This window comes from Phyllobates terribilis, unplaced genomic scaffold, assembly GCF_046119375.1.
Source record: "Phyllobates terribilis strain yellow unplaced genomic scaffold, ASM4611937v1 Scaffold_3__8_contigs__length_932513732, whole genome shotgun sequence".
In the NCBI taxonomy this organism is placed as follows: domain Eukaryota; kingdom Metazoa; phylum Chordata; class Amphibia; order Anura; family Dendrobatidae; genus Phyllobates; species Phyllobates terribilis.
In genome coordinates this window covers 343,046,446-343,065,918 of record NW_027362763.1, presented here as the reverse complement: position 1 = coordinate 343,065,918, position 19,473 = coordinate 343,046,446, and the positions used below count along the sequence as shown (strand labels likewise).

The following is a 19,473-nucleotide window of genomic DNA, read 5'->3' as shown; positions in this document are numbered from 1 at the left end:
AGACATCAAAGCGTCAAGACCGGAAACTTAAAGCAATATGTCTCCAAAGCAGGAAAAGCACAGCAAAACAAATGAGGAATGAATGGGAGGAAACTGGAGTCAATGTTTGTGACCGAACTGTAAGAAACCGCCTAAAGGAGATGGGATTTACATACAGAAAAGCTAAACATAAGCCATCATTAACACCTAAACAGAAAAAAACAAGGTTATAATGGGCTAAGGAAAGCAATTGTGGATGACTGGATGAAAGTCATATTCAGTGATGAATTGCGAATCTGCATGGGGCAAGGTGATGATGCTGGAACTTTTGTTTGGTGCCGTTCCAATGAGATTTATAAAGATGACTGCAAGAAGAGAATGCAAATTTCCACACTCATTGATGATATCGGGCTGCATGTCAGGTAAAGGCACTGGGGAGATGGCTGTCATTATATCTTCAATAAATGCCCAAGTTTACATTGATATTTTGGACAGTTTTCTTATCCCATCAATTGAAAGGATGTTTGGGGATGATGACATCATTTTTCAAGATGATAATGCATCCTGCCATAGAGCAAAAACTGTGAAAACATTCCTTCAAAGAAGACACATAAGGTCAATGTCATGGCCTGCAAAAATTCCGGATCTCAATCCAATTGAAAATCTTTGGTGGAAGTTTCAGAAAATGGTCCATGACAAGGCTCCAACCTGTAAAGCTGATCTGGCAACAGCAATCAGAGAAAGTTGGAGCCAGATTGATGAAGAGTACTGTTTGTCACTCATTAAGTCCATGCCTCAGAGACTGTTATTAAAGCCAGAGGTGGTGCAACAAAATACTAGTGATGTATTGGAGTGTTCTTTTGTGTGTTTGTTTTTCATGATTCCATAATTTTTTCCTCAGACTTGAGTGATTCCATCATTTTTTCCCTCTGCTTGGTCTGAAAAAATTTACCCTTACTGAGTACCACATTTTTTATCTTGATTTCTTTTAGTGTTTCTTAAAGCCCTAAAGTTGCCATTTGAAATTACTTTAGTTTTGTGCCATGTCTGTGATCTGCTTTATTTCAGCAGCATTAAACAACTGAATGAACATCCACCAAGCCTGGTGATTCCATAATTTTTGCCAGGGGTTGTATATATGTGTGTCTGTATGTATGTATATATATGTACTGTATATACATCACCCACCATTCAAACAGGTGAGAAACAGGAGTGTTTGGCCTGGAAAAAAAATAAGTTCGTGCTAGAGGTATGGTTCCCCCAGGCAAAGAAAAGAGGGAAAGCTAGGACTGTGATAGGGTCACTTGTTGAAATCTGATGGCTGTTTAATAGCCTGCATATTGGTGACATCTGAATTTTTAGAGACCCCATTAGTTAGGACCCCAAAAAGAGGGAAGAAAGAGTCAAGCCCTCATTGTAGATTCCCTTGAAGATGCCCACTGAGATTTCCTAAGAGGAGTGGAGTGGTTTAGATAAGTAACAGCATTGTGGAGAAGCTAGAGATAGGCAGTAACAAGGAAGGCAGTAGAGGTTCCCCAGAAGAAGTTTGAACGGTGGGTGATGGTAGTACAGGAGGTTACTACTATGAGACATTTTTACAGGTGGGCGAGGGTCTGATGAGAGTGTTACGAGGCACCTTCAGCTCTTGAAAAGTCTGAGATAGGCAGAAACACCACCAGAATAGGAGTGAGCATATGCTTCACTGAACTTTACAAGAACTGCAACAGAGTGTGGTTACAGTGTTGGCACAAGCTCAGGCGCACAAAAAACAAAAAGGAAACACTGAATCTACATTCCAGGATTATGAGTAGAGATGAGCGTTGTTCTACTCGAACTGTTCGCCAATCTCAAATTCGAGCTGTTTTGGGCGGTGTTCGAGCGGTTCGGCGAACACGAACGATTTGAGAAAAATTCGGCTGTTCGAGGTTATGTTCGATAACTGTTCGTGCACCAAAATCATAACTGGATTTTTTCTCAGTAATGATGAAAATTAATGTTAATACGCAGTTTGAGTGTACAGCGGGGTGGGGGGAGGGGCAGGGGATGGATCTCTGCAGGAATAATGAAGATCTCCATTTTTTTTTCTCTTTCCCACATTTGCAGTGGGGAGGTGCAGTCTGTCAGCCTATCAGCAGCGCACACACGGAGCGAACTGCTGTTTTTCACACAAGCAAGGGCATGTGTCATTGGCAGTGTATGTCACATGTCCTTGCCCTATAAGACCAAGCCATTTTCCCTGTCGCCACCATTTTCTCACTGCTGCAGCTGCGTGTTAGATGGCACCGCTGTTGCTGTGTGCGCTATACCTTGTTAATTTCAAGCCAATTTTCGCACAAATCTACAGATAGCTTGGGAGTAGGGAATAGTTGTGATTGCATTCCTTTTAAGGACTAGGTTACAGCATTTCCTACGACTTTTATCAGGCAGGTTTGTGCTCTTAAATAGATAGATTGTGGGAGTAAAGACTAATTGTAATTGCAGTCCTTTTCAGGACTAGGTTACATCAGTTCCTATCAGTTTTTGCCAGGCAGGTCTGTGCCAGTGCTGTGCAAGTTTTTTTCACAGCATTTGGCTGAATCTAGCAAAGCTAATCCTTTTTGGCCTATTGCAGAGTGTGTTAGTCAGTGGAGTAGCCTATCTGTGTTGCAAGATATACCACCTGTGTATAGAATACCAATTTTTTTACTGCACCTAGTGAAGTAAAATCTTTTGGGCATAGCATCATTCTATTAGTCCATCTATACTGACCTCCATCAGGTTGCAAACTGAATATAATTTTTTTCTGCATCTAGCTCTGAAAAAATATTTGGCCTTCTAGCAGTGTGTGGGACTTTCTCTATTAGTCCATCTATACTGACCTCCATCAGGTTGCAAATTAAAAATAATTTTTATCTGCATCTAGATCTGAAAAAATATTTGGCCTTCTAGCAGTGTGTGGGACTTTCTCTATTAGTCCATCTATACTGACCTCCATCAGGTTGCAAATTAAAAATAATTTTTATCTGCATCTACCTCTGAAAAAATATTTGGGCTTCTAGCTGTGTGTGGGACTTGTTCTATTAGTCCATCTATACTGACCTCCATCAGGTTGCAAACTGAATATAATTTTTTTCTGCATCTAGCTCTGAAAAAATAGTTGGCCTTCTAGCAGTGTGTGGGACTTTCTCTATTAGTTCATCTATACTGACCTCCATCAGGTTGCAAACTGAATATATTTTTTTTCTGTATCTACCTCTGAAAAAATATTGGGCTTCTAGCTGTGTGTGGGACTTGTTCTATTAATCCATCTATACAGACCTCCATCAGGTTGCAAACTGAATATAATTTTTTTCTGCATCTAGCTCTGAAAAAATAGTTGGCCTTCTAGCAGTGTGTGGGACTTTCTCTATTAGTCCATCTATACTGACCTCCATCAGGTTGCAAATTAAAAATAATTTTTATCTGCATCTAGCTCTGAAAAAATATTTGGCCTTCTAGCAGTGTGTGGGACTTTCTCTATTAGTCCATCTATACTGACCTCCATCAGGTTGCAAATTAAAAATAATTTTTATCTGCATCTACCTCTGAAAAAATATTTGGGCTTCTAGCTGTGTGTGGGACTTGTTCTATTAGTCCATCTATACTGACCTCCATCAGGTTGCAAACTGAATATAATTTTTTTCTGCATCTAGCTCTGAAAAAATATTTGGCCTTCTAGTAGTGTGTGGGACTTTCTCTATTAGTCCATCTATACTGACCTCCATCAGGTTGCAAATTAAAAATAATTTTTATCTGCATCTAGCTCTGAAAAATTATTTGGCCTTCTAGCAGTGTGTGGGACTTTCTCTATTAGTCCATCTATACTGACCTCCATCAGGTTGCAAATTAAAAATAATTTTTATCTGCATCTACCTCTGAAAAAATATTTGGGCTTCTAGCTGTGTGTGGGACTTGTTCTATTAGTCCATCTATACTGACCTCCATCAGGTTGCAAACTGAATTTAATTTTTTTCTGCATCTAGCTCTGAAAAAATATTTGGCCTTCTAGCAGTGTGTGGGACTTTCTCTATTAGTCCATCTATACTGACCTCCATCAGGTTGCAAATTAAAAATAATTTTTATCTGCATCTAGCTCTGAAAAAATATTTGGCCTTCTAGCAGTGTGTGGGACTTTCTCTATTAGTCCATCTATACTGACCTCCATCAGGTTGCAAATTAAAAATAATTTTTATCTGCATCTACCTCTGAAAAAATATTTGGGCTTCTAGCTGTGTGTGGGACTTGTTCTATTAGTCCATCTATACTGACCTCCATCAGGTTGCAAACTGAATATAATTTTTTTCTGCATCTAGCTCTGAAAAAATATTTGGCCTTCTAGCAGTTTGTGGGACTTGTTCTATTAGTCCACCTATACTGACCTCCATCGGGTTGCAAATTCAAAATAATTTTTTGTCTGCATCTAGCTCTGAAAAAATATTTGGCCTTCTAGCAGTGTGTGGGACTTTCTCTATTAGTCCATCTATACTGACCTCCATCAGGTTGCAAACTGAATATATTTTTTTTCTGCATCTACCTCTGAAAAAATATTTGGGCTTCTAGCTGTGTGTGGGACTTGTTCTATTAGTCCATCTATACTGACCTCCATCAGGTTGCAAATCGAATATAATTTTTTTCTCCATCTAACCCAGCCAATAGTTTTGGCCTAATACCACAGTTTGGCCACTCAGCTCTGCTTGGTTCCCATCCATTGTTTTTTTGCGCAAACAACTCCAGAGTTGTGAATTAGTTAACCACCAAAATGAGTGGAAAAAGGCCTGCTGCTGGTGGAAAGGGGAATAGGCGTGTTGGGAAGGGGAAAAAAGGTTGTGTCCGTGGGGTAGGTGTTAAAGCAACAGTAACATCTGCAGAAGAAAGACCATCTTCCAGCCAAACTAAAATGTCTACTTCTTTTAGTGGACAATGTGATAAGATCCCTTTCTTACGGCCACGCCAATCGCTACAAATTCCAGATGAGGCACAAAAACAGCAGGTGCTTCAACGGATATCAAGTGCTCCTTTAAGTGGGCTCTCCTCCACATCAACTTCAACATCACAAATACTCCAGTCCTCAAAGGTGTCACCCCAATCGCACTTGCTTCCTCACAGCTCCCAAATCTCCAGCTGCCCGTCTGAGTATGAGGTAGAACAGATGGTTGAGTCTGCAGAGCTGTTTACTCATACTATAGCCTGGGAATCAGAGGTCGACTCCAGCGCTTCTGTGAATCCAGACGAGGAAATGATCTGCACTGATGCCCAGAATCTTTATGAGTCGGATCCAGGACCAGACGCAGAAGGTTCTGACCATAATGTAGACCCTCATTCCCAAACTGTAACTCCTGTTGGTGGAGACAATGAGGAAGACGATGATGAGACTCAAATACCTGATTGGAGCGACAACTTTAGTTTTTTGTCAGGGCAGGAACAGGTTGGCTCTGAGGACGACGGGTGTGATAACGCACAGGGTGATGATGATGAGGTTGGAGATCCCACTTACTGTCAACCCACAGTCAGCCTAGAGATGAGGTCAGCAGAGGAGGTGGAGGAAGATGCTAGTGACGACGAGGTCAGGTTGCGCCTTCCTGGACAGAGACGTAGTACTGGAAGCACGTCAAGAACTGCATCCTCAAACACAACTCTGCCTCTCACCACAAGTCGTGGTGGCTCTTCAGGTCGCATGGGTGCTAAGCCTGGCATAGCCTGGGCATTTTTTCAGATCGATAAAGATGACCCAACTCGTGTTATCTGTAACATTTGTCAGCAAAAGCTAAGTAGAGGCCAAAAAATACATAGTTTGAGTACTTCATGCATGAACCGGCACATGGACATGAAGCATAAGTTGCAGTGGGAAGCTCAGTGTACTACAATGCGGCCTAGCCGGCCGGGCCAACCACCGTCTGCCATATCTTGTGCATCCGCGGCCTCTTCATCCTCTGTGACTGGGGGGACAGCAGTCACACCTGTTTTGGGGCGCAGACCTGCCACCTCTTTACCCGCAACAGCCAGCGTGATTGGCAGGTCATCATTTTCTTTGGAGGTGGTAACACCAGCTGGTGTTGAGCGCTGTCCGACATCGATAGCACCACCTTTGGATCAAGGCAACCTAACATGTCCGCCTGCATCTTCCTCACAGACCGGCAGTTTGCCGGGGACACCCTTATCAACCCCGTCTAAGCACAATAGCCAGCCCTCGGTCCCTCAGATGTGGACAAGTAAAAGACCATTTCCTCCTAGCCATGAGAAAGCTAAGAGGTTGAATTTCACCATCTGCAAGCTCTTGGCTACAGAAATGCTGCCTTTCCGCCTGGTGGACACAGAGGATTTTCGAGACCTTATGTCCGTCGCAGTGCCCCAGTACCAGATGCCCAGTCGGCACTACTTCTCAAAGAAAGGTGTGCCTGCGCTCCACCAGCATGTCGCACACAACATCACCGCTTCTTTGAGAAACTCTGTGTGTGACAGGGTGCATTTCACCACAGACACTTGGACGAGTAGGCATGGACAGGGGCGTTACATGTCGCTGACTGGGCACTGGGTAACTATGGTGACAGCAGGACAAGGGGCTGCTGTCCAAGTCTTGCCGTCCCCACGAGTTGTGCGTCAATCCTCTTTATGTCAAAGTTCCTCCACTGCTTCTGCCTCCTCAACCTCCTCTCGGTCTTCCACCTGCACCCAAAGCCTTTCTGGTCATGCCACAAGCTTTCTAACTGCGCAGAAGGGATCCTGCACACCTCCTTACTATGCTGGCAGTAGGGCTCAACGTCATCAGGCGGTTTTTACTTTGAAATGTCTGGGAAATGTGAGTCACACAGCTGAGGAGTTGTGGTCAGCTCTGGAGAACCAATTTCATGAATGGTTGTCTCCACTGGACCTGAAACCAGGGAAGGCCGTGTGCGACAATGCTGCAAACCTGGGTGTGGCCCTTCGCCGGGGCAATGTCACACACGTGCCTTGTATGGCTCACGTGTTGAACCTGGTTGTCCAGCAATTTTTAGCCCACTATCCCAGACTAGATGGCCTTCTGCAGAGGGCACGGTCGCTGTGTGCTCACTTCCGCCGTTCGCATCCCGCAGCTCAGCGACTTACATCTCTACAGAAGTCGTTGGGCCTGCCACTTCACCGGCTAAAATGCGATGTGCCTACCCGGTGGAATTCAACTCTGCACATGTTGCAGCGACTGTGGCAGCACCGACAAGCCCTGGTGCAATACGTTCTGACGTATAGCCTGGGCCAACGAGATCCAGAGGTGGGGCAAATCACGCTGGAGGAGTGGTCTCAGATCAGGGACCTATGCACCCTTCTGCACAGTTTTGAAATGGCGACGAAGATGTTTAGTGCTGACGATGCCATTATCAGCATGACTATTCCGGTGATTTACATGCTGGAGCACATGTTAAACAGAATTCGGAGTCAGGTGGTGGCACAAGAGGAGGTGGAGGAAGTAGAGGAGGAGGAGTTGTATGCGGAAGGTCTAACATCTGCAAGGTCCAGACGGTCGGCAGCACCAAGGCGGCAGGCATGTGAGGGTGGGGGAGATGGTTTTACCAGGGCGCATGGTAGCAGCCAAACTAGTGAGGAAGGTGCAGGAGCCCAGGAAGAAGTGGAGGACGAACTGATGGAAGACTCATCAGATGAGGGAGACCTTGATCACATTTCTGTTGTGCGAGGTTGGGGGGAGAGGACAGAGGAAGGAAGCATGATTGTTACCTCGCCACCAACACAACAGGGACTTGGTGCTCCTGGATGCGCAACACACATGAGTGCCTTCTTGCTGCACTACCTGCAACATGACCCTCGAATTGTGAGAATTAGAAATAATCCTGACTACTGGGTTGCCACACTGTTAGATCCCCGGTACAAAAGTAAATTTGCAGAAATTATTCCTGCCATAGAAAGAGATGCACGCATGCAGGAGTATCAGCAGAGACTGTTGCAGAATCTTACATGTGCTTTTCCACAAAATACCAGTGGTGCACGTAGTGAATCTCACAGTTCCAACTTGCCAACCGTGGGACCGTCAAGTGTTCAGCACTCAAACCGTAACAGAACCACAGTATCTGCTGGTAACATCAATTTTGCGGAATCATTTCACCACTTTTTTAGCCCATCCTTTGCAAGGCCACAGGAGACAAGAAGTCTGACACATAGTCAACGCCTAGAGACGATGGTACAGGAGTATCTCCAAGTAAACATTGAAGCCATGACTGTGTCACTGGACCCTTGCTCTTTTTGGGCTTCCAATCTGGATAAATGGCCGGAGCTAGCCACTTACGCCTTGGAGATCTTGTCATGCCCCGCAGCCAGCGTTCTGTCTGAACGTGTGTTCAGCGCTGCTGATGGTGTGCTGACAGATAAGCGCACGCGGCTCTCCACTGATAATGTAGACAGACTCACGTTCATAAAGATGAACAAATCATGGATCCGAAACGACTTTTCTACCCCTGTGTCATCCTGGGGAGAGTAAAAGCTTGATGATTGGTTAAAATCACCCTACCAACCGTTTTAAGCTTTCAAATTACTAATCATGTTTATCTGTATCTTGGCTGGAAAATAATTTGGGCTTTGTAGCAGTGTGCAGCACTGATTCTATTAGGCCATCTATAATAAGCTCCACCAGATTTAAAATTACTAATCATGTTTATCTGTATCTTGGCTGGAAAATAATTTGGGCTTTGTAGCAGTGTGCAGCACTGATCCTATTAGGCCATCTATACTAAGCTCCACCAGATTTAAAATTAATAATATTTTTTAGCTGCATCTAGCCCGGAAAATAATTTTGGGGCTCCGAGATGCGCAAGACACATAAGTGCCTTCTTGCTGCACTACCTGCAACATGACCCTCATATTGTCAGAATTCGAAGTAATCGTGACTACTGGGTTGCCACACTCTTAGATCCCCCAAACTTTTCGATCAACCTTTTCATTTTAATAAAGACCAAAAAAATGGTCATTTTTGAAATTATAAGCATTAGCAGGTTATTAGAAACTGAAATCAAACAGTTTTCAACTCAAAACTTTATTCTAGGTGATGTTACATTTTCACATAGGACCCCTTGTTCGAAAGGAGCTTCTGAACTCTCTCGTCCATTGAATTTGTCAGGTTTTGGATGGTTTCTGCTTCAATTGTTTTGCATGAGGACAGAATACCCTCCCAGAGGTGTTGCTTAGATGTGAACTGCCTCCCGCCATCATAGACACTCCTTTTGATGATGCTCCAGAGGTTCTGAATGGGGTAGAGGTCAGGGGAGCATGGGGGTCACACCATAAGTTTGTCCCCTTTTATGCCCATATCAGCCAGAGATGCAGATGTTTTATGTGCAGCATGAGATGGTGCATTATCATGCAAAAAAATGATCTTGCTGTGAAATACACGGTTCTTCTTCTTGAACCATGGCAGGAAGTGCTGTTTGAGAAAATCCACATACATTATGGAGTTCATCTTTAGCGCCTTCAGGGATCCTAAAGGGGCCGACAATCTCTCTCCCCATGATTCCAGCCCAAAACATTACTCCACCTCCTCCTTGTTGGCGCTGTAGCCGTGTTTGTGTGGGGTGTCCATCAACCAGCCATCCTCCACTCCATCCATCTGGACCATCGAGCGCTGCACGGCACTCATCCGTGAACAAAACAGTTTTGAAATCAGTCTTCATGTAATGTTTAGCCCACTGGAGCCGTTTCTGCTTCTGTGAAGTGGATAGAGGAGGTCGACAGGATGGCGTATGCACAGCTGCAAACCTCTGAAGGACCCTGCATCTTGTTGTTCGGGGGACGTTGGAGGCACCAGCAGCTTCAAAAACTTGTCTGCTGCTATGACAAGGCTTTTTTGCCGCTGCTCTTTTAACCTGACATAATTGCCTGAAGGAAAGAGTCCTCAATTTGCCCTTGTCAGCACGCACACGTGTGTACTGTGAATCAGCTACATACTTCTTGATTGCCAAGACACTTCATCCTGATCATCGCACAGTGTTGATTGTAGTCATGCCTTGACCTAAACACTCCACAATTTGTTGCTTCTCAGCAGCCGACACATCCTTTTTCTTTCCCATTTTGGCAGAAAATGTAGGCTGCTTAATAATGTGAGACAGCCTTCTTAAGTAGTCTTGCCTTTCATTGGACACACCTGCCAAACTAATTAGCACAGGTGTCTGCAATTGCTTACAGTGATATAAAGAGCCCTGACACACATCACCATCAATGAGTTTAACTGACAAACAAACAAATTCTTCCCTTATCACTCCTAAACACTTTTTGCATAATAATTTGGAACACAGTGTACATGTGCTTTTCCACAAAACACCAGTGGTTCACGTAGTGAATCTTACAGTTCTAACTTGCCAACCGTGGTCTGTATGGAGTTGTTCAATAAAGGGCCCAAAATTAAGATAACATAGATGGGAGAGGTCTCTATGAATAGGAATTCCTAAGTATTTGATACCCTGTGAGGGCCAGGCAAAGGGAAAGTTGGACTGGATGGAATCCTATATGGATTTGGGGAGGGAGACATCGAGGGCCTCAGACTTCGCTGCATTGATTTTAAAATTTGACCATGTAACAAAGTGATCTATTTCAGCCATAACAGCATGGATGGATATATGTGATTGAGTGATATATACTAGGACATCATCAGCAAATAGAGAGCACTTGTACTCGGTGCCTCCCACCTCAATCCACCTAATATTGGGGTTATGGCGAATTGATGAGAGCAGGTGCTCCGTCACTAGGATGTATAAGAGAGGGGACAGAGGACATCCCTGCCTTGTCCCATTGGTGATTGTGAAAGGTGATGAAAATGTTCTGATGCACCCCCTGGGCCTTGGGACACCCGGAGCCGGACCCTTTTTGGTGGATGCTGGTGGTTGTAGTCTTCGTGGCGGCGACCCGGTTCCGTGGCTCAGGGTGGTCAAACCAGTGGCGGAACTATTTATGTGGTTTTGATGTTTAAATGTCCGACTACGCCACCCGTGGATTGCGGTCAGAGTGAACCGCCACTGCAGGGCAGACCGCTGAGGCTGGTGTTGTGGGTGCAGCAGAGCGTAGCATAACTCCCCACGGGAGGAGTATAGCCTCAGGGCAGTGTATGCGGAGGATGGGGGTGATGGTGCAGGGCAGCAGCAGTAACGACACGGAGTCAGTGATGCAGTCCAGGGCCTTTACTCACAGTTCTTATTATCCAGACCACGTCTGCAGGTAACGGCTGCCCACGTCGTACTGTGCTCACCAGGTGAGGGGCTCAGACAACTCCCAGATAACTTTGGAGCGCTTCACAGGACCCCCTTTGTGTGTCCTTTGTCTGGCCTTTCTTACCAACCCTTCTGTCCGGCTGCCTCGGGCCTCCTCTTGGTAAACTTGGCGCCAGTTTCCCTGACCCTGTGTGGTGCCTTCCTAGCGGGTGTAGCGAGGGGCTGCGCCACATAAAATGTCAGAGCCTCCGGTTTCTAGCTGAGGGTCGTTTCCTGCCTCTACTAGTTTCGGGGACTGGTCTCCCCCTTTGGCCTGACCCCTCCACGCAGGTGGATTCGGGCGTGCGGTGGCGACTCGCCCGTCCGCACCCCTGGGATCCCTTCATTCCTCATTCCTGGAGCCTTCTCCGCTCCTCTTCCTTCCTTCTCCCTCTTCCAGGCCTGGGCCTCTGTTACTAGGCCCGCCTCCGGAGCAGAGCTCATGCAGAGCCCCTGCTCCCTGCCACTTCTGCTCAGACTTCTCTGCACTGAACTAAGATGGTGCCCACCTTTTATACTCCCTTCTCAATGCACCCAGGAACTGCTTCCTCCCTGCTCCTGCACTACAGGGTTCCCCTTCCTCAGTGTTCCCTCCCCCCACTCCAGCCAGGGACAGGGACTGTCGTGCCCATCTCAGAGGCATATTGGTCGCCCTGCCCCACGGCAATGTGGTGTAATGCATGCAGGTGTCGGGTCCTGATCCACACTCCATCCTTACCTGAGAGTGAGATATCACACCTCTGGGTGAGGTGCAATACCTCTGTAGCAACCGAGCCCTCAGGGTGCTACAGTTCCATTTATCTTCAGCCTAGGTGACGTATTGTGATACAGGGCCGTGATTTTGGCTATAAAAGGGTCCCCTAGACCCCTACCCCAAGCTTTTTAAGAGAATCATATATGGCGTGCCAGGAGACTCTATGGAATGCTTTCTCAGCATCCAACGAGAGTATCTAATTACAAATTTTTAACTGCATCTAGCCCAGGAAATACTTTGTGCCTAGTAGCAGTGTCTGCTAGTCAGCGGATTATCCCGGCTGTTAAGCAAGCTACACCACCTGTAGTTTGGACACTTAATTTTTTCAAAGGAAATGCTTCTGGACCACGGGATACTCAGTGAAGAGCATCGGGAGGCACCCCAAGGCATAGGGGCTGGGACTGGCAGTAGGATGCCTTGCGGTGGACAGCCGAGCTCGATCCTTATAAAAGCTTTTTAACTGCAGCAGCTTTAGTGGATGCTACTGGAGCTGGAATTACGCGGCTGCTGGCATGAGACTTGCCCTCCAATAGATCCTTGTAAATGGATTTAAAGTGTATTCATTCAAATTAGAGAGACAATTTAAATTAAAAAGCTTAGAGCTGCCTCCACCACAGGGGGGCTCGCTCGACCCACCAGCGGACAGGCACCAGTATTGGGAGAGGGGGGCTGGCCGTCAGGGTTCACCGCGGCTCTGGCACAAACCCGGCGACACGGAGGTGGCACGGGCAGGAGCGGACTGAACGTGTCGGCTTCTCACTTTTTGGATTTTAGAAGGGCATGACATGTCTATATTTGTGTCTCCCCCTCCTTTTACTCCTCCACCTCTTTTCTTTTCGCATGACTATATGTACTTGTCACTTTTCCATGTGTTAGTTGTGTCTTCTGAGCAGTTTGTCAGCTTTTGGACACCTTTGAAGGTGTTTTCTATGTGTTTCTATGTGTTTTTGTTTGCCTGCCATTGGTTTTAACGGTGTTCGAAGGTGTTCGACGAACAGTTCGACGAACAGTTCGGCGAACACACGGGTGTTCGACGAACCGAACCGAACTCGAACACTACGGGGGTGGCTCAACACTAATTATGAGCTGAGTTCTGAAACCTTGAAATGCTGTGTCACCTTATTGGGAAACCCGCAAAGAGATTATTATTATAAATGGCATATGAAAGGAAGTGAACCTGAAACTGATTTTAAACTTGCACCCCCTACTACAGTGGTGGCCAAAAGTATTGGCACCCCTGCAATTCTGTCAGATAATACTCAGTTTCTTCCTGAAAATGATTGCAATCACAAATTCTTTGGTATTATTATCTTCATTTAATTTGTCTTCAATGAAAAACCACAAAAAGAATTGTCCTAAAGCCAAATTGGATATAATTCCACACCAAACCTAAAAAAGTGGGTGGACAAATGTATTGGCACTGTTTGAAAAATCATGTGATGCTTCTCTAATTTGTGTAATTAACAGCACCTGTAACTTACCTGTTGCACCTAACAGGTGTTGGCAATAACTAAATCACACTTGCAGCCAGTTAACATGAATTAAAGTTGACTCAACCTCTGTCCTGTGTCCTTGTGTGTATCACATTAAGAATGGAGAAAAGAAAGAAGACCAAAGAACTGTCTGAGGACTTGAGAAACCAAATTGTGAGGAAGCATGAGCAATCTCAAGGCTACAAGTCCATCTCCAAAGACCTGAATGTTCCTGTGTCTTCCGTGCGCAGTGTCATCAAGAAGTTTAAAGCCCATGGCACTGTGTCTAACCTCCCTAGATGTGGACGGAAAAGAAAAATTGATGAGAGATTTCAACACAAGATTGTGCGGATGGTGGATAAAGAACCTCGACTAACATCCAAACAAGTTCAAGCTGCCCTGCAGTCCGAGGGTACAGAAGTGTCAACCCGTACTATCCGTCGGCGTCTGAATGAAAAGGGACTGTATGGTAGGATACCCAGGAAGACCCCTCTTCTTACCCCGAGACATAAAAAAGCCAGGCTGGAGTTTGCCAAAACTTACCTGAGAAAGCCCAAAACGTTTTGGAAGAATGTTCTCTGGTCAGATGAGACAAAAGTAGAGCTTTTTGGGAAAAAGCATCAACATAGAGTGTACAGGAAAAAAAGAGAGGCATTCAAAGAAAAGAACACGGTCCCTACAGTCAAACATGGCGGAGGTTCCCTGATGTTTTGGGGTTGCTTTGCTGCCTCTGGCACTGGACTGCTTGACCATGTGCATGGCATAATGAAGTCTGAAGACTACCAACAAATTTTGCAGCATAATGTAGGGCCCAGTGTGAGAAAGCTGGGTCTCCCTCAGAGGTCATGGGTCTTCCAGCAGGACAATGACCCAAAACACACTTCCAAAAGCCCTATAAAATGGTTTGAGATAAAGCACTGGAGACTTCTAAGGTGGCCAGCAATGAGTCCAGATCTGAATCCCATAGAACACCTGTGGAGAGATCTCAAAATGTCAGTTTGGAGAAGGCACCCTTCAAATATCAGGGACCTGGAGCAGTTTGCCAAAGAAGAATGGTCTACAATTCCAGTAGAGCATTGTAAGAAACTCATTGATGGTTACCGGAAGCGGTTGTTCACAGTTATTATGGCTAAAGGTTGTGCAACCAAGTTTTAGGCTGAGGGTGCCAATACTTTTGTCCAGCCCTTTTTTGGAGTTTTGTGTGAAATGATCAATGATTTGATTTTTGCTTCATTCTCTTTTGTGTTTTTTCCTTGCAAGCAAATTAAATGAAGAGAATAATACCAAAGAATTTGTGATTGCAATCATTTTCAGGAAGAAACTGAGTATTATCTGACAGAATTGCAGGGGTGCCAATACTTTTGGCCACCACTGTATAGGCAAATGTGGAAGACTAGCAATATTATACCACACATCAGAGCTATATAAAGTTCCAAGCAAAGCAAGTGTACACATACATAGACATCTGCACTGGTACAACACCATTCAGTAGGCCACCTTCACACGTCCGCTTAAAAAACGTACGCGTGAGACGGTCAGTTTTTACTATCCGTGTGGTTTTCTGTTGGCCGTCCGGGTGTATGTGTGTACCATCCATGTGCCGTCCATGTGACATCCGTTTGCCGTCCATGTGACGAGTACCGGAATAGAATGCAAAATAGAAATTACAGATTTTTAAACATGTGCAAAGATATAGATAGATAGATATCCGTGAGATATATAATTTGTGCCTTGCATGTGTGGCTTACTGTATATTTTTTAAACTGATAAATAAATAAATGAAAATAATGATGTGGGGTCCCCCCCAAATTTTTGGTAACCAGCAAAGGTAAAGCAGACAGCTGAGAATTGATATTGTTAGTCTGGGAAGGTCCCTGGTTATTGGAGAATCACTTGATATGCTCCAATTCTGGTGCTTTGCCTTGGCTCCTCCTGATGCCCTGATGCATCAGCAATCAGGGTAATGGGGCTTGGGGTTGATGTCAGGTGTGAAGTGTCCAAAAACACAGCTGACATCAAGATCTGGTGTTAGTAATACAGAGGGGACTATCGGACACCCCCACTAACCCAGTAACAAAAAGGAAACACAAACAGAAAAAAATACTTTATTTAAATGAACACTCCCTGACACTTTCCTTGGTTTAACACTTTTCTGGTTTATTTATTAGGTTAAAAGATGTACAGTAAGCTACACATACAAGGCACAAGTTATATATTCGTGACATATAGAGATATGTGCAAAGATATAGATATATACACTGCTCAAAAAAATAAAGGGAACACTTAAACAACAGAATATAACTCCAAGTGAATCAAATTTCTGTGAAATCAAACTGTCCACTTACGAAGCAACATTGATTGACAATCAATTTCACATTCTGTTGTGAAAATGGAATAGACAATAGATGGAAATTATTGGCAATTATCAAGACACACTCAATAAAGGAGTGGTTCTGCAGGTGGGGACCACAGACCACATCTCAGTACCCATGCTTTCTGGCTGATGTTTTGGTCACTTTTGAATGTTGGTTGTGCTTTCACACTCGTGGTAGCATGACATGGACTCTACAACCCACAGAAGTTGCTCAGGTAGTGCAGCTCATCCAGGATGGCACATCAATGCGAGCTGTGGCAAGAAGGTTTGCTATGTCTGTCAGCGTAGTGTCCAGAGGCTGGAGGCTCTACCAGGAGACAGGCCAGTACATCAGGAGACGTGGAGGGGGCCACAGGAGGGCAACAACCCAGCAGCAGGACCGCTACCTCCGCCTTTGTGCAAGTAGGAACAGGAGGAGCACTGCCAGAGCCCAGCAAAATGACCTCCAGCAGGCCACAAATGAGCATGTGTCTGCACAAATGGTTAGAAACTGACTCCATGAGGGTATTATGATGGCCCGACGTCCACAGATGGGGGTTGTGCTCACAGCTCAACACCGTGCAGGACGCTTGGCATTTGCCACAGAACACCAGAATTGGCAAAGTCGCCACTAGCACCCTGTGCTCTTTACAGATGAAAGCAGGTTCACACTGAGCACAAGTGACAGACGTGACAGAGTCTGGAGACGCCGTGGAGAGCGATCTGCTGTCTGCAACATCCTTCAGCATGACCTGTTTAGCAGTGGGTCAGTAATGGTGTGGGGTGGCATTTCTTTGGAGGGCTGCACAGCCCTCCATGTGCTCGCCAGAGGTAGCCTGACTGCCATTAGGTACCGAGATGAGATCCTCAGACACCTTGTGACACCATATGCTGGTGCGGTTGGCCCTGGGTTCCTCCTAATGCAGGACAATGCCAGACCTCATGTAGCTGGAGTGTGTCAGCAGTTCCTGCAAGATGAAGGCATTGAAGCTATGGACTGGCCCGCCCGTTCCCCAGACCTGAATCCGATTGAGCACATCTGGGACATCATGTCTCGCTCCATCCACCAACGTCACGTTGCACCACAGACTGTCCAGGAGTTGGCGGATGCTTTAGTCCAGGTCTGGGAGAAGATCCCACAGGAGACCACATGCAACCTCATCAGGAGCATGCCCAAGCTTTGTAGGGGGGTCATACAGGCACGTGGAGGCCACACACAATACTGAACCTCATTTTGACTTGTTTTACGGACATTACATCAAAGTTGGATCAGCCTGTAGTGTTTTTTTCCCACTTTAATTTTTGTGTTGACTCCAAATCCAGGCCTCCATTGGTTAATAAATTTGATTTCCATTGATGATTTTTGTGTGATTTTGTTGTCAGCACATTCAACTTTGTACAGAACAAAGTATTCAATGATAATATTTCATTTATTCAGATCTAGGATGTGCTATTTGAGTGTTCCTTTATTTTTTTTGAGCAGTATATATTCTATCTTTCTATCCATATCTTTGCACAATTTTAAAACATAAAAATCTGTAATTTCTATTCTGCTTTTTATTCCGGTATGTTTCACACGGATGGTACACATGTACACACTTATGGAACATGGATGGTACACACAGATGGCCAACAGAAAACCACACAGTTAGTAAAAACAGACCGCCTCGTGCGTACGTGTTTTTAAGCGGACATGTGATGGGGGGCAAATACAGAATCTTCAGTGGTTTCTAAAATATTGAAAAATTGTTTACAGACTTTGGAGATGATTTAAAGATTAAATGCTTGAGTGAAAAAATCCATTATTACTTTATGTTCAAACTTTTGTTTTAGGTTTTGTTGTGAACTCTGTGGACGACGCTGGGCTTCTTCAAAGGTGCATATATTATTCCAAATAAAACTGGAGAGAAATGCAGGACGAGTCAAGATGCATATCTTCAAGCAAAAGTGTAGAATATGTAACACTGATTATTATGAGCAACCATTGTTTATACCTGAGAACATAGAAATTGCTATAAGCCTTCTTTTTAATCGGATATGTGAGAAACTCTACAACATCCCTAAAGAAAACATGCCATCTACAAGCTTCATCAAAGAAGGAAGTCAAGATGGTCCACATGACTGCAAAAATTGTGAAGGATGTGCCCATGGGATATGCAACATATATATTAACAGAAATGAAGGCAGTACCCAGAGTAATACCTGGAGTAATACCCAGAGTAATTCCCAGAGTAATACCCAGAGTAAATCCCAGAGTAATACACAGAGTAATACCCAGAGTAAATCCCAGAGTAATTCCAAGAGTAATACCCAGAGTAAATCCCAGAGTAATACACAGAGTAATACCCAGAGTAATTCCCAGAGTAATACCCAGAGTAAATCCCAGAGTAATTCCAAGAGTAAATCCCAGAGTAATACCCAGAGTAATACTCAGAGTAATTCCCAGAGTAATTCCCAGAGTAATACCTGGAGTAATACCCAGAGTAATACCCAGAGTAATGTGCACAATGATGAGGAAATCCAACATCTTTATCATATAATTAGTTGGGAAAGAGGAGTATCACAGACAGCACAAAGAAGCTTGCTTCCAGATAATAGCTATACTCAGCAATACAACGAAGAGAGTTTAGATTCAGATTCATCATTAAACTGCTGTAGCAGCTGTGTGATTTTGTAAGTTTCTACTTTTCCAAGAAACAGTGCCACACCTGTCCATGGGCTGTGCCTGGTATTACAGCAAATCAGGGTCATCATTATACTGCAGTACCAGATGCATCCATGTGTGTTTCTGGAAAAAATAAAAACATAAAAACAGGACAAAGGCTTTTATTAATAAAGTGAAAAAAACAAAACAAGAAAATATGATTTATATGTAAAACATCAATTGGTTTCTTTTTTTAAATGTGACCATTGTGATTTATTTTCTGGCCTAGACCTGTTGACATGTATAGTGTTTTATTCTAACATGTGAAATTCATTGACTAGAAGGCAAAAAGGTTTTCTCCTCCACAAAAGTAATGCCCAAACCATTGCTAGGTTTTAAATCAACAAACAGATCAAGTACTCACCCTCCCCGAGTCCCATGCCTATGATCTGCCACTGATTTCATTTCTGTATTGACTGATGAGATGATGTCACAAATACAGGGCACAACCCTGCTATAGCCAATTGCTGAGCTTAGGGGCACTGCGGTTATCGGCTGGGTGGTGATGTTCGCTATAGTTGAGATGTCACTGCCATAGCATATACAGAGAGAATAGAGAAGTATCTATGGAGTCAGCTCTGGAATTTGGGGGAGGGGGCAGGACAGGGAAGGAGACGAGGGTCTGCATACTATGTGTGTTTGTTGTTTTACAATTTATGTGATTGTTATGAGACTATATTTGAAAATTCAAAACCTCTTTAGTCCACTTTTCCCATTTGTTAAAAATTTCAGCTTACATGCTTTAAATACATTAAAAGAATACATAAAATGTTGTATTGGTTGAATTTATTTGTTATGCTTAGTACTGGAATCACAGACAATGTGCATGTACAGTCTACAGAAACGGTGCCCAATAATATTATTTCAAAATTTTGATATTAGTTTTCTAAAGTCTTGTATCTTTAAATGCATTTTGCATGAATTCAAGTGGTTGTAAAATTTACTTTAGACCCCTTTAACACATCAGTGTCTCCAGT

At 44.3% G+C, this 19,473-nt stretch overlaps 1 protein-coding gene across 1 annotated transcript in view; it reads left to right on the top strand.

Annotated features, from left to right (window-relative positions):
- Positions 1–19,265, top strand: part of LOC141258104 (uncharacterized) — a 32,003-nt gene extending 12,738 nt beyond the window's left edge. The window contains exon 2 of the mRNA XM_073673109.1: positions 17,626–19,265. Within this exon, the coding sequence (XP_073529210.1) occupies positions 17,626–18,469 (844 nt within the window). The 3' untranslated portion in view covers positions 18,470–19,265. The remainder of the gene's footprint in view (positions 1–17,625) is intronic.
- The last annotated feature ends 208 nt before the right edge of the window (positions 19,266–19,473 follow it).